Raw genomic sequence first — 22,986 nt, 5'->3', positions numbered from 1 at the left:
ATCTTACTCCACTAATTGGCAGGGCAGTAAATATTGGTGACGACATATGCTAAATGTAAAGGAAATAAGCAATAGTGAAGTAATGTAAATCAAAGATGAGAGGGGATCTGTGAAGATGGGCCGGCGGAGGCGCCCCTCATACAAAGAGATGAGGTAATGTGTATCTTTTTTTGAGAAAACGTGTATAAAAATCAGTGCTTTGTGAGAAGGCGTCAGTCACTCCCTGGGACCTGACTCAGTTTGTTGTATGCCTTTTGAACTATACAATAAACTTACACTGCATCTGACTCAACGTTAGACTCCTATTGTCTCAGAACAGGTATCGTGTGGGGTTGGGACTCAGTCCCATTCGGCCCAGGCTGAGAATTTCACCCACACCATTTATCATAAAACCAAGCAATTCAGTTGAGGAAAAGTTTCCAAGTGAGTGAGTGGAACATTTAAAATTCTCTCTGTGAATCACAGCCAGTCCACCTCCACGACCTGAAGTCCCAGGCTGCTTTAAATAATTAAAACCAGGAGGACATGTCTCATTCAGTGCAACAGAGTCACCTGAGCTTAACCATATCTCAGTAAGCATAAACAAGTCTTACTGCTTTGATACTCTGAAATCAAATGAAAGTCTCCTTCATTTCAGCAAGGTGATGTTAACTAAACCTATTGGGGAGATTCAGTAAATGAAATATTTGGTGTTCCTACAGGAAGGCCAAAGGCATCATTACTTTGGAAAGACATGGTTTTCACAATTTAACAGCTTTGTATGTTGACTCCCATGTGTATTTTGGAGTGATGATTTAGATATTCATCTCTTCCTCAAGAAATATATACAAGTGCTGAACGCATGCTGTAACATTCATAAATAATGTCATATTTTCACTGTATTGAATGAATATATCATCGCCAAAAGCACTCCTTTCTGAGAGGCGCTGCATGTATCAACATGGATGTTTTGAGAAATAGGTGCAGTCTGTTTAATAAAGCACCACGTAGCTGATATTCACAGCACCTATTTATTTATTCAGAAAACTTGCAGTTTACCGCTGGTTTATGTTTTTTTTGTTTGTTTTGTTTTGTTTTTTGATTTTTTATTAATTGAGCCAAGTGAATGATGTGTACTTATTTTATGAAGGATCTAAAGCCTGAGTTTGATTTATGGCCCAATTGTCTCTCCAGAATCTCTTATATTAAAGGTTACTTGGCCTTGCCTCATAAATGATGAAGTTTAAGGCCTGGTGTCAAACATTCTATCAAGAAAGGCTCTGCAGAGATATATCAGCATTTTTGATTTGAGAAATAAGAACTAGATTACTTTAATAAAACAGCACATAGATGGGATTCAAAATGCCCCCCCCCAATCTATAATACTGAGAAACCAAATGGCCTTGCCCCCTAAATGACGAAAGTCAAGGCCTGCTGGGTCATCACTGTACTCAATACCAGCTGGCTGTAGTCACACAGTTAAAGCATGGGGAAGTCCCTCAGTTCTGTTTTCAAGTCATTTACATAAACATTTCACTTCCACTTTATAGATTATATTTGCATGAAGTATTTGACTCGTCACACTTTTGCCTGAAGGAAAAAAACAAGCATTACAAATTTTCTCTGTAACCTTCATTCCCTCTGATGGTATATCATTTTTTTTTTTGTCCAAAGTCCTGTAATTAGCCTTTTAACAGGGTAATGCTTTGGGTCCTAAGCATCTTGCTGGAGATTGGAATGCAGTCTTTAAAAATAAAAGTGTGTTTTCATTATATTATTTTTTTCTCTCAATACTCTAATGTGAAGTTGTTTCAGAAATATTTGAGATCATACTATAACTTATCTTCTTCATATTTCTTTTTGTATTTTCATGGAACATGTGTTTTAAAAATCCTGCAACATCAATATTACTCTCAGTCATTGTTTTGCCTATTTATTTATTTATTTATTTATTTATTTATCTTTTCTTTGTGTCTTTTAATTTTATTATTTACATCACTTTGTACAATTATGTAAGAAAACTTATCAGTTCTTCTCCTTACAAGATCATATACCATTGATAAATTATATAGAGATTCATAATTGCACACCAATTACTTTTAATACACCCATGCTGACTTATTATTGTAGTTTGTAGCCTGTACTTTTAGAGCACTGCTAAGAAATATGAGACTCAGCTCAGAATAACTGAAGCATGACCCACGGGAAACACCTGCACTCTCACCAAATTTCACTACAGACAATAAATAACATCTACATGAACATTTTACAGATGCTTTGTGTAGCAAAACTGTATAAACATGTTCTAAAAAGGCCATATAATTCATTGTGGAAGAAATTTTGAAGTTCATTTGAATCACATAATTATTTACCATACATAGATGTCAGATGCAAAATGAAACAAAAAGAATAATATTAATGCCCTAATGTTACATGACAGACATTACTGGTTTATTTTTTTCCTTTCTTGTGGTAGTGTAACACTCTTTTTACAGGTCTCTGAGGATAGTGACCTCTGTTCTTACAATAAGGCTCTGAGCCTTTTGGGCCACCAGAAATCTCAGAGTTACTGTTGTCAAAACTCATCATACGATAAGACATCAGATGAGCTTTTCTGGGACAAGTGAATTAAAATGAAGGGAAATACTGACACAGTTGAGAGTGAAGGTCACTTCTGTTGTGTTAGCAAAATGACTGTTTTGTGACTAGGGGAGCCAAGAGTGAGCTGAAATCTTAAGAATTATAATCCACCACACCACCTCAGAATATTTAAAGTTTTGTAAACTGAGTTTCAACACTTTCCTTGACTTTTTTGTTGGAAGGTAAACAGTATAAAAATCAGCAGAAGAGAGAATAGGTTATTGGCTGACTATGGCTGTTCACTCATGTTTCAAGTTTATTTAGAGCCCAGCATCACTGTTAAAAGACTCAAAGGGCTTTACATGCCCACAACAAACAGAACAGGACAGCACCCCCTGAGTTAGTCCTCATAGTGGGCTAGAAAAAGCTCCCCAAAAACCCAGGTGTAACAGGGGAAAACTCGAAGAAATCTTGAGAGGGACCACAGAGAGAGGAGACCTCCTCTTGGCCAGTCAGGTATGCAGTAGATGCCAAACCAGTGGACAATTACAAGTAATACAATGATAATGTAAAAGAAAATACACTAGCAAAAAGACAATAATGACAACAAAAGCAGGACGATGAGGATGGCGATGAAGAGGAGGCTGAGAGGGAGGGATGAAGAGGATGGAGGGGACCAGGGCACACCTGGGAGGAAAACAGCAACACTCACACAAGGCAGTCATACTCAAGTATATGAGACACACACACTCAGAAGATGAAGAGGGAAAAGGAGAACATTAACAATAGCTAGGTCTCTACTGTACATAGAAAATGTCTACCACAACAACATATTTAATATTTAAAATAAAAATCTAATCGTCAGATAGATAAATAAAGTAACGGTTTGTTGCATAATGCAGTATTTATAAAGACAGATGCTTCACATGTATGATGTAAATAATCCTGTTAAGGGATAACATAAAGATCGTGAGATTAAGATTCTGTGACACCATTAACATAGCAAAACAAAACAAACAAACAAAAAAAAAAACAATAATAAGAAAAACAATACATAGGCTAAATAAATGGATAAATGAGTAAACAAACGCATACATTTTTTAAACGCTATAACAGAACATGGACATAAACTATTTAAGATTTCTACACTAAAGCGAGCTGAAGTGTATACAGCAAGAAATTTCGCTTTTAAGAACGTCGTCAACAAATCTACCCCTATAGCATCCCTGGCTGATTTAAGGTCCTGGTCTTCAACGGGTGGTTTATGAAAATTGTTTTATTGGCCATATATTCCTTACAAACACACCGTAAGAGCTGACAGAAGAAACAAACGAAAATACAATTCAACATTTACAATAATACATCATGAAATACAACAGAAAGCTACCTATGCTACTATTTCTTGGCATACACAAAAGAATGTAATCTACAGAGAAGATTATAAACTGTAAAAATCATAAACAATGTACGCTAAATTGCTTAAATTAAACTACATCGCATTTGTTTTAACGGGACCAAAGGAGGGGAGCACAAAAACCATATATCTGCATTGTTTTCAAACATAAAACACACTCTTACACAAAACAACCAAACAAACACAGACTCACTAACCTTGTGCCCCTAAGCCGGGTGCTAAACATTAGAATGCAAAAAACAATCCAACACCTTATCCGTAATAACTCTCCCTTTTTACCGCCGCTACTATTAACAACTGCGCATGGATACTAGACAGCGCAACTGAATTTCAAAATAAAAGCGCGTTTTCCATTTTTCCAGAAATCGTAAATCAATAGATACAAACATAAAAACGGGGATACAGAAGAACAGTAAAACTCAATGAAAGGTTATTTACACTCCCACCAATCATGAGTGGTTTTCAGAATGCAAACATGAATGATTTATAAACTCAAATGACCTTTACTCCAATAATCACTTAATTAAAGTCTATACATCCATGCAATAGTCTCTAGCATAATGGCAATGTGTCAAATTCCGTACGTCTAGGGATATGATTGTGGAGAACTCTGAAGACAGTTACACAGCCTCTAGCAACACAACCAATTTCTGAACCGGGTGCTCCACGATGGATAACTTGCTGAGACGCTGTCTTTCTCCTCCCAGTTTTCAGTCTCCAAGACATATCTTGACTCTTCTCACAAGTCCATCTTTATCAGTGGTAGTCTCTACAACTCTGGCCAGCCGCCATTCATTCCTGGGCAGATCATCAGCTTTCTCAATGACAATATCACCTATTTGAAGATTTCTCCGTGTAGTATGCCAGCGCTGTCTGGTGGCAATGTTGGACAGATATTCTTTTCTCCATCGACTCCAGAACTGTTCTGCTAGATATTGGACATGACGCCACCTCTTGCGTGCATACATGTCTTCCCGGATGAATTTGCCAGGTGGTGGTAAGGCTGCGATAGATTTGATGGTGAGCAGATGATTTGGAGTGAGGGGTTCAAGGCTATTAGGATCATTCAGGTTGTCCACAGTGAGTGGTCGACCATTTACAATAGCCATAGCTTCATAAAAGAATGTGCGAAGGGAGGCATCGTCCAGCCTGCCAGGGGAGAGTGACAGCGTGGAACGAAGGACACTTCTCACAGTTCTAATTTGTCTTTCCCAGACACCGCCTACATGACTTGAATGAGGTGCATTGAAGTTGAAGTCACACTGCTTCTTGGCTAAAAATGCTGTCAGCCGATCAGTGTCCATCTCTTTGAGAGCCTCCGTGAATTCATTCTTGGCTCCTACAAAGTTGCTGCCTTGGTCACATCTAATCTGACGTACTGACCCCCGTATGGCAATAAAGCAGCGCAAGCCATTGATCAAAGAATCTGTAGACATGTCATCCAGCATCTCAATGTGAATGGCTCGGGAACAAAAACACGTGAACAGAAGACCGTGCCTTTTGTGTACCTTACGCCCTTGTTTGATGAAAAAAGGGCCAAAACAATCCATACCACAGTATGTGAACGTTCTGATGGAAGATCTGCCATTCTCTGTTCTTCTGTGGGTCTCCTGAGCTTCCGACATGTCACACAATGATGCACGTAGGATGTCACAACTCTGCTGACTCCTGGAATCCAGTAGCCATTTGATCTAATCTCATTAATGGTGAGGCCTTTGCCTTGGTGCCTGACCTTCTCATGATAATGAGCAATTATCAATTTGGTGATGTGATGATCTTTGGGATAATCACAGAGTGTTTGACTGAGTAAGGGAGCGATGCAGCACAAAGTCGTCCTCCCACCTTGAGCAGTTCATCTTGATCCAGGAAAGGGTCAAAGTGATACAGCTTACTGCGAGGTGAAAGTTGGAGTCCTTTGCTCAGTGACTTCACTTCTTCAGGATACACTTGTCTCTGTAAATCCTTGATGATGATACGTTCAGCAGTCTCACGTTCCACGACTGTGCTGAGACTGTTTGACTTGTCCTTCTTGGTCCGACGATAAAGATGTGCTACTGCTTGAATAGCTTTAGACCATGAAGACAACCTTGACAGACGATCTGAAAGACTGACTCGCTCTGCTGTTAGTGTACTCAGTGCCTGAGCTCTTTTTACTTTAGGGTCTCCTATTGTTAATTCTGTGCTAACATCTGCAACAGGAGGTATATCCTTCTCCCATAGAAATTTTGGGCCTGTAAACCAACTGGATGTGAGAAGCCCTTCAGCGCTTAAGCCCCGCGAAGTGTGGTCTGCAGGGTTTTCTTCAGTGGAGATATATCTCCATTGCTGAGGAGTTGAGCTCAGATGTATCTTCTGCCCTCTGTTTGCCACGAATGTGTGAAAACGGCGTGCTTCATTGTTGATGTACCTCAAGACTACTTGGGAGTCAGTCCAAAAGTATTCTACGACATCTGTATATCCCAGTTCCTCTTTAAGCATATTGCTTGCTGCAATTGAGACAACTGCAGCTGTCAATTCAAGCCTAGGAATAGTTGTGACTTTAATTGGGGCAGCTCTGGATTTTCCCATGATTAGGGCACAATGAATGTCTCCTTCTTCATTCACGAGTCTCAGGTAGGTACACTGGCCATATCCACAGGTGCTGGCATCAGAGAAATGATGGAGTTCTCTTCTCATGACCCTTCCAAAATCATCAGGCACATAGCAACGGGGTATGTTGATCTTCTCCAGGTTGATAAGATCGCCCCTCCAACGCTCCCACCTTGGCTGCAACATATGAGGGGAGGGGTCATCCCAACCCATGCCACGCCTGCACATTTCCTGCAGCACTCTTTTTCCATTGAGCAGGAATGGAGCAACGAACCCCAGTGGGTCATACAGGGAGGCAACTGTGGACAGTATGCCACGGCGTGTTGCTGGCTGGTTCTTAAGGTTGACACAAAACCTGAAACTGTCCGACTCAATGTGCCAATGGATCCCTAAGGCTCTCTCCAAAGGCAGGTCATCAAAGGCTAGATCAAGTGCCTCGGTATCAGTGGCACGCTCAGAAGGTGGTATACTCTCTAAGACTGCTCTATCATTGGACACAAATTTGTGCAGTCTAAGTCCACCTGAGGCACAAAGTTGACGTGCCTCTTGAGCAAGCTTAATGGCTTCATCTGTACTAGCTATGCTGGCGATGCCGTCGTCCACATAGAAGTCTCTTATAATGAACTGTGAGCCAAAAGGATATGAATGCTCACCCTCCTTAGCGAGATGCTTTAGTCCATAGTTGGCACATCCAGGTGATGATGCGGCACCGAATAAATGTACTTTCATCCGGAACTCTTGTGGCTGCGAGCCCAAATCTCCATTTTTCCACCAGAAGAAATGAAGGTAGTCTCGGTCTGCTTCATCCACGTGGAACTGATGGAACATTTTTTCAATGTCACACATCAGTGCCACAGGGTGTCGTCTGAATCGTATAACAACCCCAGTCAGATTGTTCATCAAATCTGGTCCAGAAAGCAAGTGATCGTTTAAGCTGGTTCCCTTGTATTTAGCAGAACAGTCAAACACGACACGAAGTTTCCCTGGCTTCTTGGAGTGATATACCCCATGGTGAGGAATATATCATTCCTCTCCTTCCTTTCCTTCATTATGAACTTCCTCTGCATCACCATTTCCAATGACCTCATGAACTTTACATAGTGTTCCTTATACCCTTCATCCTTAAGCAGTTTCCTTCTCAGATGACTGAGTCTTACAATGGCCAGCTGCTTGTTGTCAGGAAGGTGAGGTCTCTTTTTGAATGGGAGAGGCATCTCATAATGACCATGGCTGTTCTTCCTGATGCCTTCTTGTAGTTTGTTCAAGAAGAGGATGTCATCTTGAGACACCATCTTGCCATCTTTACTGGCATCCTTGAAATCGGACTCTAATACCTTGATAATATCTGCTGGAGTGACTGGAGGAAGCTCTTTGACAGTAATCCTGTGACACATATTGCTGACATCTGGTGAGTGGTAGCATGGTGATGAGCAACCCACAATGCTCCATCCTAGGTCTGTGCGAACTGCATAGGGTTCGTCATTTCCTCCCAGAATCACTTGTCTAGGTGCCAGTGTTCTTGAACAGCTGTAACCTATCAAAAGACCAACCTCACAATCCTGCAGTGGTGGAATTTCATCTGCTATTGAGGTAAGATGATTCCATTGCCTGGCCGTTTCACAGGTGGGAATGTGGGTGCGGTTCACTGGTATGTAGTCTTTGGTGTAGGCTGGGGGAAGTTCAATGACAGTGGTGGAGCTGTAGCCTCTCACTCTTAGACCTGAAACCTTTTCACTTTGCATGACAGAGTCCCTTCCAGCCAGAGTGGTTAACTTTAGTCGACTGGGATTGAGTCAGCTTGTAGTTCATTGCACACTTCCAGTGTCACTTTGGGTGTCGAGTAAGGCATAAACGAGTTTTTCAGAACCTGGGTTACTCTGAGAGGATACCCACACTGGCACAGTCATTGAAGTGTTAGCAGATGATCTATTAGACTCCACATTGAGAGTCATTGTAGCAGTGATTTCGTGTGTGCTACTCTGATTTGAAACTGTTGCAGTTTTATCTTTCTTCGTGAAGTCATCATCATGCAGACATGTAGGATGCCTTCCCTCACAGGTTTCACAGGAGTGTCTATGACGGCAGTCTTTTGCACTGTGGCCTGGCTTCATGCAACCATAGCAAAGTTTATTTTCTTTCACATACTGTTGTCGCCACTCTAGTGACTTTGTCCAAAATTCAGAACATTTGTGAATCTGATGTTTACTGTCTTTACAGAATATGCATGGCTTAGCATCTCCCTTAGAGGATCTTTGATCCTCGTTCTCTGTAACTGTTTGAATGTGGAGGACACTGGCCTTACCCTTCTTGTTGTCTCTGGAGTTGCGTTTCTCTGTAGTAGGCTCTGAAGCATGAAGAGCATAGAGAGAGGTGATTGGATTACAGGCAATCTCACCTTCCATTGACATGAAGGCTGCAAAGTCCTGAAAACTTGGAAATACATTAGTTTCATTTAAGGCCTGTGTGACTTGACGGTTCCATCGAGCTGCTGCCCAATCAGGTAACTTCTGAACAAGCTTCTGATTCTCCTCAGAGTCATTTAGTATGTCAAGTCCTTTAACATGTGGCATGGCCTCTTGACATGCATTCAGGAAATCAGAGAAGCTCCTGAATCCTTCTGCATCCTTTGATTGGATCTTTGGCCAGTTTGCGAGCCTTTTTTTGAATGCTCTCTGTATAACAAATGGCTGGCCATAACGGTGGTTCAGCTTGTTCCATGCATCCTTGTAGGCTTCGTCATCATTTCTATAGAAGATGCCATCAAGGATTTTACGAGCGGGGCCACCTACATACTTCTTTAAGTAATGCAGCTTGTCTGCTGAAGAGATGCTTTTTCTATCAATGAGTGACAGAAATGAGGCCTTCCACTCAATGAACTGGATGGGATCACCACTGAACACAGCTGGCTCAGGCATCGGAAGCCTGTTGAGGGCTATACTATCTTGGACAGCCTGAGCAATGCAAGACACATCTGTGCGTGGAGGTAACGGTGATGCTATGACACTAGCAGGCTGTGGGATCGGAGGTAAAGATACAGTTTGCTGGGTGGGTAAGCTAATATGCTGCTGTGCTTTGGCACTGTAGTCAGGAAACTGAAAGTTGGCTTCCTGTACTATTTCTTGATTGTAGACTTCCAGTCTGGCTCTAGCTGCTCTTACGTCCTTCTCCGCCCGTAGCCTTTCCAACTCACACTTCTGAGCATCAAGATCTCTCCTCTGTTGGTCTTCTAAAAGCTGTATCCTTTCCTTTTGTCTCTTTTCCTCCAGTATCATTTCATACTCTACTTTCTTTGCCGCTAACTCAGCTGCTGCATCTGCCCGTTTGGCTGCTATAATGGAGCTCGTAGAGTATTGACTCATGGGTAAGCTAGACTTGCAGCTTAAATGTGAGGCTGTGGATCCGTAGATAGAGAAGGCATAGTATCTATCAAGTAGCTCACGGAGACGCTGTTTTACCCTTTCACCATCGAAATCTCCGTCAATACCTGATATCCTTTCATATGCGATTTTGACAATGTCCTTTGTTACTGCCTCACAAGCGTCAATCCGGCGTCTTATTTCATTGGATGGAGTGATGTGATCTCGAATGTCCGTATAAATGCTCATAACATTGTTCTTTCCATTCTCCAGAGTGTCAATAAGTGATATGAGTTGACTTTCAGGAATGTCCGACTTAAGCTGTTCTCTTACCGCACTTTCCATTGTTCATACATATGGGTAAACCTTTTCTCCCTTTTAAGGGCCTCCTCCTTCTGAAATGCAAGCATCTTCTCCGTTGGATTCCGTTGTCGACCAGAGCGGCGAAGCTCCTCCCTTTCTGTTCCATTATGAGGGGCTTCCATCTGTTGGTCTGGTTCCTTACAGTCGAGAGGTAAGTTTGTTGATGCTTCCATTTTTTCACACAGGAGTACCACAGCTTTGGACCGTCACATCAAACCTTTGCATAACAGTCACGGACTTGAGTCAAAAGAACAGCAGGACTGATGAAGTGGAAAAGCTCTTACTATAGCATCCCTGGCTGATTTAAGGTCCTGGTCTTCAACGGGTGGTTTATGAAAATTGTTTTATTGGCCATATATTCCTTACAAACACACCGTAAGAGCTGACGGAAGAAACAAACGAAAATACAATTCAACATTTACAATAATACATCATGAAATACAACAGAAAGCTACCTATGCTACTATTTCTTGGCATACACAAAAGAATGTAATCTACAGAGAAGATTATAAACTGTAAAAATCATAAACAATGTACGCTAAATTGCTTAAATTAAACTACATCGCATTTGTTTTAACGGGACCAAAGAGGGGAGCACAAAAACGATATATCTGCATTGTTTTCAAACATAAAACACACTCTTACACAAAACAACCAAACAAACACAGACTCACTAACCTTGTGCCCCTCAGCGGGTGCTAAACATTAGAATGCAAAAAACAATCCAACACCTTATCCGTAATAACTCTCCCATTTTACCGCCGCTACTATTAACAACTGCGCATGGATACTAGACAGCGCAACTGAATTTCAAAATAAAAGCGCGTTTTAGATACAAACATAAAAAAGGGGATACAGAAGAACAGTAAAACTCAATGAAAGGTTATTTACAACCCCATCATATATCAAAATTATTGAAGTTTAGGAAGAGCCCAGAAAACAAAAGCCATCTTAGGCACGTAGCCGCTGTCTCTATACATGGACATAAATTCTTTAAGATTTCTACTCTAAAGCAAGCTATACAGCAAGAAATTTAGCTTCTCAGATCAAAAGCAACAAACATACCTCAACATATATCAAAATTACAGCAAATAAATTAACAAAATATTTAAGCGAAGGAAGATCCCAGAAAACAACAGCTATCTTAGGCAAGTTGCCATGGGATCTCATTACTCATCAATCATCACTCAGTGTGTCCCCTGGTGGTGCGAGTCGGTTTTATCTAAAAAGAAAAAGGAAATACCCAGCCTAAAATAGACTTGGACGTTCATTTGATGTTATAGGTTGTGGGAAACTGCATAATGCCACCAGTGAAATTAGAGTGAAACTTAACATTTAAATCCAGGTGTTAGTCAGTTGTCTGTTACTGTCTTTGTCTCAATAGATACAAACTGACCTCAGAGTCTAAATAAATATGCAAAAAGATCCCAAAAAAATCACAGCATTGATACGAGATTACACATTAGAGAGTGACTCCATGAAATATCAACACTATGAGACAAAAACCAAACATCAGAAGAGCATGACAGAGTAGACTCTCTTTCAGAATTTGATAAATGAGCAAATCATTATATTATTTATTACAAGGCTGGTGCCTTTATCAGGATCTTTAATATATTAAATTGGAATCTTGATTCAAAATATATTACAAAAAAACCAAAAAAAAACAACAACAGAATATCTTTGAAATATTACATAATCCTTTAATTACAGTGTATAATATAACTGCTCAGCTTTTAATAAGGGTTTTAGGAGTGAACCTGTCTAACTGATAAAAGCCACGTGACCCTCAGTAGTGAAGTGGATGAGAGGCACTGCTCTAATGTCTCACATCTTCATATTTAAACCATGTCCTAGTGTATGTGAACAGAGAAAGATCAACTCCAACACATCTGTCTCCTCTTAGACCATGTTCTCCTCATCTCTGCTACTGCTGCTGGCAGCTGTAAACAGTGAGTACCAGTGAATTCACCTGTATTTGAAAAGTGTAGAGGGAATGTGAATTAAATTACTCATATTTGACTGTGTTTGTGCTCTGACAGGAATTCACTGTATTGAGCTGAGCCAGCCTGGTTCTATGGATTTAAGGCCTGGTCAGTCCATGACTTTGTCCTGTAAGGTCTCTGGATATTCACTGACTGATAGCAACCATTGTAATGACTGGATACGACAGCCTACAGGGAAAATACTGGAATGGGTAGGATGAGTATGTGGTAGCGGTAACACATATTACAGTGACAAACTGAAGAACAAGTTTCAGGTCTCCAAAGATCCCTCCAGCAGTACAGTGTCTCTGCAAGGACAAAGCCTGCAGACTGTCAAACAGGCCTGTGGAGAACTGTAGAGAATTACACAGTAGATACTTTATCAGCATGATATAGAAAAATGCACATCCCTATGTAAACTATGCAAAAGTTGCATAGTTACAACTCCCTCAGATACATGTCGATACATAATCACACACACGTACAGTGAAAAGTGATCTGTATTTACAGATTAACAGGTCACTGAAGAGTGAAAATGAACTTTCTTATTTCTATGTCAGAGATGACAGCCAATCTGTAACCTAGAACATGAATTAACTGTCCTGAATTAATAAGGAAATTCCTTAAAATAGCAGGAGGGGCGCTTGACCTCTTTATATCAAGAGCACTCTGCGATGTGTCTGTGATGTCTGGACTCTTGTCACCACTACCATAGAAACAGCAGTAAAGGAGGTGCCTGTACTACAAAGCAAGGTAACTGGCTTACCCAGGTAACTTCTGGTTAAGGTAACTCAGAGTAAGTAGTAAACCTCCAAATAGAAGAGCCCTATGGCTTCATTCTCCTAGCAAAACAAAGCCATAGGGCTCTTCTATTAGGAGGTTTTCTAATTATTCTGAGCTCTCTCTCAGCTCCCTCCTGATGTGTGTGTGTGTGTGTGTGTGTGTGTGTGCGCACATGCGTAAGGTCAGGTTTCTGTGCGTACTCCAAGATGAAATCCTGCAGGCGCCTCTGACCCACAGCACATAGTTGTAAAATTGATCGTAAGACATATCAGTGATTTCACTCAAATTGTAACCTGGAACATCTGTTGGGTTAGTTCACAGGCAAAGAAAACTAAAATTATAAACCATATGATCAAATTACAAGCAGACATATGCCTTTTACAAGAAACTCACATAACAGAATCTGAAAATCAGAAATTGAAAACCCCACAATTTAATCTAATATAAAACTTCCCCAACTTAATAAGGAACAAACAGATGAACTAAACACACTAGTAACACCTAATGAACTCCACAAAGCACTCAATAAGATGCCAAACAATAAAGCTCCACAACCTGATGGCTTTCCTGCTGAGTTTTATAAACATTTTTGGAATACAATCTCACCACTGTTTTACATATTGGCACTTAACATCAAACATAACTCAACAATTCCACCACACATGAACACCGCCCTCATCTCAGTACTTCTGAAACCCGATAAAGACCCAACTCTCTGTTCCAGCTACCATCCCCTATCGCTCATCAATGCAGATATCAGAATTATCAGTAAAGCACTAGCCACCCAAATTGAAACTGTAATCCCATCACTAATCCACTCAGTCAGACCAGCTTCATCAAAGGAGGACACTCTTCAAACAACATGCACAGATTATTTAATCTAATCAACGTATCAAAACAAAACAAATTAAAAACAATAATAGTATCATTAGATGCAGAAAAAGCATTTGATAGAGGAAATTGGAAAATTTTATTTGGCTACACAAATTTGGTTTCGGAGAATCATTCATTCAGTGGATAAGAATACTGTGCAGTTCACCAGTGGCCACAGTTGTTACTAATGGATTAACATCACAGAGCTTCACACTGCACCAGGGAGCCAGACAAGGATGCCCACTCTCTCCATCACTTTTTTGCCCCGTTTATTGAACTTCTCGCTGCTGCTGCTGCTGTGCGTGTGTGTGTGTGTGTGTGTGTGTGTGTGTGTGTTACTAGGTATTTCTGGAGTAATAGAAGGGTGAATATCTCATATACGGGTAGATTGGGTGTGGACAAGAGGCTGGACAAGCCATTTGAGAATCTCAGCAATATAAAATATAATATTCCTTAGAGGTGAAAACAGTCCAAAGGGGAAGGTGCCACACAGTGTAAGAATATAAAAGCATCCTCCTTCAAGTGTAGCTGTTGACCTACAGATGGCGATATTTATCCTTATATGTCAGTGCATGTTTTCAGTGACATTTGAAAACTTTTAACATGTGGGCAGAATGTAGACCATTAGAAACATGTGTTAGATATTAATCTGGCCTTAAGAAAAGATGAAAAGTACATAAAGAAAAAAATAGGGGAAAAAACCTGAAATCATCTCATTCTTTTGCATTGAAATAACTGAAATTAAAGGTCACAAATTCAAGGTTTTACACAGTTCAGATCATGTTGTAATTTGAATCTTTCTTTGTTTGTTTTTTTTTCTTTTTCCCCCTTAAATCTAAGTACTTAAAATGTGCCAGAAATTACAAGGTGAAAAATTAGGAAGGTGTTGTTGACAACTATTTATGTCATGTGACTCCTCTATGCAAGTTCTCCCTCTTGCTGTCTCATGTGACCAATCTCTATTTAAATCCTAAATAGCTTCTGAGCTCTACAGGAACCATTCTTAAAAGTTAATCTTCAAACCCAGTCATGTTCTCTGTGTCTCTAGTGCTGCTCTTGGCAGCCACATCCTGTGAGTTTCTTTGGTCTAGTAAGAAAAATGAAAGATATGGTGTTTTGCAGTTCATTTTACTGACAAGTTAGAGTATTTCACTGATTTTCTCATGTATTTGTAACAAATGTTTGTAGAGGTTGCCAGGCCCATAGACCATACTACCCATAATTGCATGCTTGACCCCATGGGTAATCTGAACCCATCTTCTCAGCTTGCAGTGTAACAGTATTTTATACAGCAATGAACCCAGATACCAGATACACTGATGACGCAATTTTTGCCATAAACTGCGGGAAAATCCAAACTCTCTTCTCTCTCCAATTCACGAACTCTCTCTCGCAGCAAAGTCTGCAAAGTCTCATATTCAGTCACTAGTGAACAGACAGCTTGGATTCGACAACCAGCAGGAAAAAGTCTGGAATATATTGGATATATCAGCTGTAGTGGGAGTTCAGAATACAAAGAGTCTCTGAAAAACAAGTTCAGCATCTCAAGAGACACCAGCAGTAACACAATAAAATTACGAGGGAATAATCTACAGACTGAAGACACAGCTGTGCATTACTGTGCTAAAGACTCACACTATGATGAACTAGTAGCTATCCAGTTCAAAAGCCTCTACATAGGCACTTGTAAAAAACGTAACTGTAAGCTAACAGATATTCATATATATAGTTACTACATTCCCCCAAAATTGTAGTCTTCATGCTCACGAAAGAAAGAAAGAAAGAAAGAAAGAAAGAAAGAAAGAAAGAAAGAAAGAAAGAAAGTGTGGCTTATCAGAAATTAAATGAACCACACCATTTTGTCGTAACATATATTTATATGTCCAATATTTTTCCCGAACCGTGTTTTCAGAGTTCAACTACAGCGGTAAACATACAAACCAGTGACACATTTTTATACATTGCTAATAAACCACAACAGTATTATCTCTCACAGTCAGCATGTCATTAAACGTGACTCATTAAACTTAAACAGACTTCTCTTTTTTCTTTTACTTTACCAGTTCTCTTGAGCTTATACTGCAAAACGTTGACAAATAATCTTCAATTATTTATATGAGTCAGTAAGTCATCTATATATCACTCCAGACCTGAACTGTAAAATTTACAGTTTGGCATTTGTAAGATTGCACAGATGCTTTTAAACCAAAGTAACTTACATTTAGTGCATCAATCAGGTTTAACTACCTCATAAGCAAACACTACCTCATAATTAGTCATCAATAGCCACACAGACTTAAATCCTTCTCAAATTCAAGAACTGAAGAGCAGACCCAGTGACGAAAATTCAACACAGACTGTGTTCCTGGTTCTGTGGTCCCAGCAAATGGATTATGCAATGTAGCGCCAATGTAGCACCACCGCACCACACCACTACAGTTTGCAATGTAAGAAAATCAGTCAGCTACTAATGCTCCCCTGTTCACTGCCCAGTGGGAGAACTGAGACTCTTATTATCCCAGAGGGCAAGTCAGGTTCTTTAAAAGGAGGTAATGGCACAACCCTAATTCATTCAAGAGTCAATGAAGAGTCAGATATCCTTCACAAAATTAATTGGGGCCCCACGTACAACTGGCCCCATGTCTGGACCTCTTGCAAACTTCTATCCTTGTGGAGCATGTGGTCCACCATTGGTGCTGACTCAGCCTGACTGTGGAAGCAAGATTAAACTGTCGTTTATACCTAGGTCATCCCTGTTTTAACTATAGTACTGCTAACCATTAAACAGCCAATGTACAGGGTTTTTTTTTTTTTGTTTGTTTTGTTTTTTGGGGTTTAAAGACAACTTAGAAAACAAAGATATGAAAACTGTCTGATTATAAACCATGAAATGTTTTACTCTCTGACATTTGTATTGATATGAATTGAAACGACATGTCTATTAACTTAATTCATCCCAAAACCACATCAAATCCTTACGTCTGATGGGAGGAAGTAGCTTTTTTCCTTGGAATTTCACTCACAACTGACAAATATCACACATTATGTTTGAACTATCAGTTTCAAAAGAAGTTGAAGAATGTAGAAGGAATTTGGAGAAAATTTCACTTTACCCACCGTACCCCTCCTTATACACAAGGGGGCACTTATTGTCTTTCAAATAGACCAGGATGAGATGCTGATATTTTCACTGGTAGATCCTATGGTTTCACATATCCTGTTTATGCCACTTCCCTGATCTCTGCTCATAAGTAACTGATACCCATACGTCAATGCAAATCTACTGAATTCTTCATTGTCTTCACTGTTTAAACAGCAATGGTCTAAAAGTTCTCCTATAGAGCAGCTCTAACTAACTCAGCATCACCATAAACAATGTTCCCTTTTTCTCTGCTGTCACAGCTGCTCCTCTTGGCAGTCGTGTCATGTGAGTTTTTGGGTTTGGTTAAATAATTTGGGAATTTGAGAATACTCCCAGTTTTATCACTGTTTGAATGAATTTGTCTCTGTGTTCCTACAGGTGTCCAGTGTCAGGTTGTTCTCACCCAGTCTGAACAGCCAGTGGTTCTGTCTCCTGGTGGAGCCCACAAACTCACCTGTGCCTGCAGTGGATTTATTGGCTATGACATGCACTGGTTCCGTCAGGCTCCTGGAAAAGGACTGGAGTGGATCATTTACTATTATTCTGATTCTGACAAGAGCATAGCCCAGGCAGTGCAGTGCCGTTTCATAGCATCAAAGGACAGCTCTAATTTCTACCTTCATATGAATCAACTGAAGACTGAGGACAAAGCAGTTTATTACTGTGATAGAGATTCACTGTGATTAAACTCAATCAACCAACTGTACAAAAACCAAAAGGGGGAAGGATGTGGGAGGAGAGTTATAATTATGATACTGTAAGTCTTCCCATTAGGACTCTGATAGGGAACATTAATATCACTTTCAATGACCATATTTAATATTGATATTGATCATATTGAATATTGATCATATTGAATTGATATGATCATATCTCATATTTCTTAGGTATAATATGAAAAACAGACCAGCCCATAATATGTAGTTCAAAGTCATTTTATAAATTTACAAAAGTTCAAAGGAACATGTGACTAAATCTGACCAGGTAACGTGACTTTTTTTTTTTTGTTGACAATGCTCAGATATTAAGAAACAGAAAAGACAGAATTTCTTTTACCCCTTTACGACCTGGAGGGCAAAACTCTTAGGACAGTGGTGACTGAAACAGTTTGAGCTCATATTATGGTAAGAATCAGACGCATTAAAAAAGATTTCTTTTTTAATTGATTTAATTGAGTTTCCTCACCCTGACCCTCTGCCGGTTCACGGACCAGAGTTTGAGAAATGCTGAATAACGTGCTTTTATACCTCTGCTCACATAAGAACTGACACATTTTTTAATTTATTTTGAGTATAGGTTGACTAATTCAGAAACTGAAATACTGGTCACAATTGCTGTCACTGTCACTTTTAAACCTCTAGTGTTACAGCTGTGGTCGCACTTTCAGTTATTTCCATATGTTTCTAATCTTTCCCTCTTCCACGTGTCTCCTGTGCTCCCCTTGTTGTTTTGTTCTTTCTGTGTTCGTTGTGTGTCTGTGTGTGTGGGCATGGCACTCTACTCTCTCTCTAGATTGCCCATCAGTCTACACACCTGCGATCCATCTACTCATCAACGCTACAGCATACCAACCCCGATTTTTCACCCACTCACTACCAGATTGTTGCTTCAGCATGTGTGGTAGAGCTCGCTTCTTGGCCATTTGAATTGTGAATTCAATCTGCTCTCATCTTTATGTGTGAACTAACCCTCCTTTCTTTACGCTCAGGATTATTCCCATGCCGACCTGTTAAATCTGCTTGCCCCTCACCTGCCAGTCACACTCACACTCATTCTGTCTCTGTCATCCATTCATCCTCCCAACCTTCCAAGTGTGCTCTGCCTACTTTGCCTGCCACCAGCTTCTTTTCGCTCGCTGCCTTCATACCTTTGCAACTTCCAGTTCGTCTTCATTCTCGAACATTATAATAAACAAATCCATTTTCATTCTAACTCTGAGTCTGTATTCTGTGTTTAGGTTACTACCGTTGTTTGCAACATCTAGAGGGCAAACCATTCTATCTTTTATAATCACATACTAGATCTGTTCATCCATGTGAACCATTCTACCCTTTATGGTCACACACTAGACCTGTTAATAAAATTGAGGATGATGATTATTTCTTCTTTTTCTTCTTCTTATTAAAATAAATGTAACAGACACAGCTGAATTTTGATGATATAGCCTTGAATAATGATTCCTATCCAAACTCTGGTAACAATGTTTCTCACTGTATCTGTTTAAGTCTCTAGAGGGTGGACTATGCAAAGTTCTACTCCACTTAAGTCCTTCATAATCACTTGTCGCTTTTCATCTCTGTCAAGTTTGATTCAGTTTTGATATTTGAGCCTGAATACTGAATACTACCAATTTCACCTAATGTTTTTAAATGTAATTTTGGTACTAGTTGATTGTCTTTGTTTTCAGATGTAGTAGGACAAACACTGGCTGAGTCTGAAGCAGTGATCAGTGATCAAAGCTGGTGGATCTCATAAACTGACCTATAACTTCAGGCTTCACATTCAGTAGCTATGGTATGGCTTCAAACCGACAGTCTCCTGGGAAAACTCTGGAATGGATTGCATTCTTAGAGGCTTCTGGTTACAGTTTGCCAACAGCTGTTCTCAGTTTGTGAAATGAAGATTCACCATCTCCACAGATGACTCCAGCAGTAAGCTGTATTTATGGACGAAACCAGTTCCTGTAGGACCACTGTACGAAAAAAAAATATATATGATGATGATAGCTTTGAGAAACTATTCACAGACTCTGATCACGATGTTTATCACTGTATTTGTTTAAGTCTCTAGACCATGCAAAGTTATATTCCATTTCAGTTCATTATAATCACGTCTCTTGATCTCTAGCTGTTTGTGCAGTACTTACAGGGGCAACTTCTCTCAACTCAGCTATGGAGTCAAGAGATTTTTTTTTTAATCCTGTTTGAGCAATGTAGGACATCTCTAAAAATTTGGTTTCATTTTAATGCATGGATTTGAATGTTTTGCAGAGTTAATAATTCTTAAATTTTCTTAAGTTTTTCTTTATTTGATCACTATGTTCTCTTCTTTTACAGATGTGAGGGGTCAGGCACTGACTGAGTCTGAACCAATGATAATTTAACCTGGCGGATCTCACAAACTTACTTGCACAAGCTCTGGCTTTGACTTTGGTGGCTATGACATGAGCTGTATTAGACGGGAAAGGAGTAAAATGGGTGTCAAGTACAGTATCAGCTATGGCAGTGGTTATTTATATTTGTTGCACCCTTAGAAAGACACTCATGTGGCAGCTCTTACTTCCCAGGCAACTTTTAATCATAAAGTCTCAGTTTAACATCAATACATTTCTTTTTGTAACGCATTTCCTCCTTGCTCTTTTCATTCCATGAGGTTTTTCAAAGGATCCTGGTCACTAACTAATATCGTCACACAAAATTTAAATATTTTTAAGTGATGATACCTTATTTAACAACATTACTAAAGCCTCCTGTTCAATTATGTAAAATATTACGAAATGAAAAAAAAAAAAAGATTTTTAAAATGTTTCCTTTTCAGTTGAGGGTTCACATTTCTTCTAAGTTTGCAATGCACATTTTTTTAAAGGGCACAACATATTACTCCAGTGCTGTTGGGGGAAGGTTCACCATCTCGAGAGACAACAGTAAGAATCAGCTCTATCTACAGATGAACAGTCTGAAGACTGAAGAGACAGCTGTGTATTACTGTGCCAGAGACTCACAGTGAGAGAAAGGGAGGCAGTGCTGTACAAAAACCTGATGCAGCCATTGGTAGAAGTGTAAGTGTATAAAATCATCAAGAGAAAGGAATAATAAAGAAATACATGGCACTAGAATAGTGTTCTGAAGGCAGAATGAAGAAAAATCAACTCTAATGAACAAAGGAGTATTTACAGTAAACACAGTACAGTTCATTAAGTGAAAACCCAGAGTAATATCTATAGCACCCCTGGGAAATGTATTGCTTTTATTTTTGTATACTGTTATATACAATGGCAAAATACATTAAAAGTGTATTTGAAATGTTTGAGGTGACAAGTTTGCAACTGTTTTCATTCCATATGTGCTCATCATAATGGCTATAATGCTGCTAAATTTGAAAGGGTTTTCATTTCATAAGTGCTCATTTCGATGTTGACCGTACTGTTAAAACTAGTTAACTGGTGGAGAAAATGGGGAAATGATACTTGTTTGCTTAAAACATGGTGGAATGATACATGATTGGATAAAACTGGCCTATCGTTTCACTGTAATAATTTATGTAGATGTGTCTGGTTAATGAGAGAGTTTGAGAGCTCTACACATACTGAGGTAAAGTTTGGAGTTCCGCAAGGTTCTGTTTTAGGCCCACTGCTTTTTCTTTATATATGCTACCTCTAGGTAATATTATTCGTAAACACGGTATTAGCTTCCACTGCTATGCTGATGACACACAGTTGTATGTCTCAGCGAAGTCAGACAAGAGACACCAGCTTAACAAAATTGAGGAATGTGTAAAGGATATTAGGCACTGGATGCTTACTAACTTCCTCTCACTTAACTCTGAAAAAACAGAAGTACTTGTACTAGGATCAGGTGCAGCTAGGAGTAAGCTTTCCAATCACATAGTAACCCTGGGTGGCCTTTCTCTTTCATCATGTGCAGCTGTAAAAGACCTTGGTGTAATTATTGAGTCTTGGTGTAATTATTGACCCAGTCTTTCATTTGCAGCTCATGTAGATAATATTACCAGGATAGCCTTCTTTCAACTTAGAAATATTGACAGGATAAGAAATGCATAGTCATTTCAAGATGCTGAAAAATTGGTTCATGCTTTCATTACCTCTAGATTAGACTATTGTAATGCCTTACTGTCTGGATGTTCTTATAGGTGTATAAATAAGCTGCAGTTAGTTCAGAATGCAGCAGCCAGAGTTCTTACTAGAACCAAAAGATGTGATCACATCACTCCTATGTTATCCACAGTGCACTGGCTCCCAGTCAAATTTCGTATTGATTATAAAATCTTACTATTAACCTATAGAGCACTAAACGGTCTTGCACCACAGTGCCTGCGTGAACTCCTGGTCTTTTATGATCCACCACGCCAACTTAGATCAAAAGGTGTAGGCCAGAGGCCTCAAACTCCGGTCCTGGAGGGCCGGGGTCCTGCTGATTTTTGTTTTCACCTCTTAGTTACCTGTTGATTTTCACCTTGAAAACAGGTGTGGACACTCTTCAGCCAATCAGAGATTCTATTTAGTTGGTCTACAAGAAAAACAGCAGGACCCCGGCCCTCCAGGACCAGAGTTTGAGACCCCTGGTGTAGGCCATTTGTTGGTACCTCGAGTTGTGATGGCTACAGCAGGGGGTAGAGCCTTCTCTTACAGAGCCCCACAGTTGTGGAACAGCCTCCCAATTAATGTTCAAGGCTCAGACAAAGTCTCTATGTTTAAGTCAAGGCTGAAAACTTATCTGTTTAGCCAAGCCTTTTGCTAGCAGCTCTTTACTAGGTAAAGGAGCAGATCTGGAGGGTTCTCAGGCATAGAATTTTTGGTGAACTGGGATGTTTGGATGCTGTCACCCCCCCTCCCACTCTAACATGTTCAATCAGGTTTGTTGATGGTGGAGTAGGTGGCTGCCTTGCGTCCCAGAGTGCCCTCATATCCGTATTACCTTCTAGCTCTACCTTTTAGCTATGCTGTCTTGCTGGAGTCCCTGCCCGCACTCAGCACACAATGTACATTTTCCCTTAACCATTACGTGGAAATGAACGTCTAACAATGTCTCTCTCTCTCTCTCTCTCTCTCTCTCTTTCTCTCTCTGTCGAGCCACACGTGCTATTCCTGAGATACCAGTGATCCTGACTCCTCCTGCCCTCTGGACTGATCCATCCTGGTGTTATCATCTTTCATTCTCCTGTCAGCCTCCTGGCAGCATCGCT

The 22,986-nt window shown here is 39.9% G+C and overlaps 1 gene segment (V, D, J or C); it reads left to right on the top strand.

The window, feature by feature from the left end:
* Positions 1-14,951: 14,951 nt before the first annotated feature.
* LOC115818843 (immunoglobulin heavy variable 3-33-like) lies at positions 14,952-17,747 on the top strand. The segment is given in 2 exon segments: positions 14,952-14,994; positions 17,443-17,747. Coding segments are annotated over 2 exon segments (348 nt in total).
* The last annotated feature ends 5,239 nt before the right edge of the window (positions 17,748-22,986 follow it).

Source organism: Chanos chanos, chromosome 8 (genome assembly GCF_902362185.1).
Source record: "Chanos chanos chromosome 8, fChaCha1.1, whole genome shotgun sequence".
NCBI lineage: Eukaryota > Metazoa > Chordata > Actinopteri > Gonorynchiformes > Chanidae > Chanos > Chanos chanos.
Note: the sequence above shows the minus strand (reverse complement) of the source record. Positions and strands in the feature narration are given on the sequence as shown.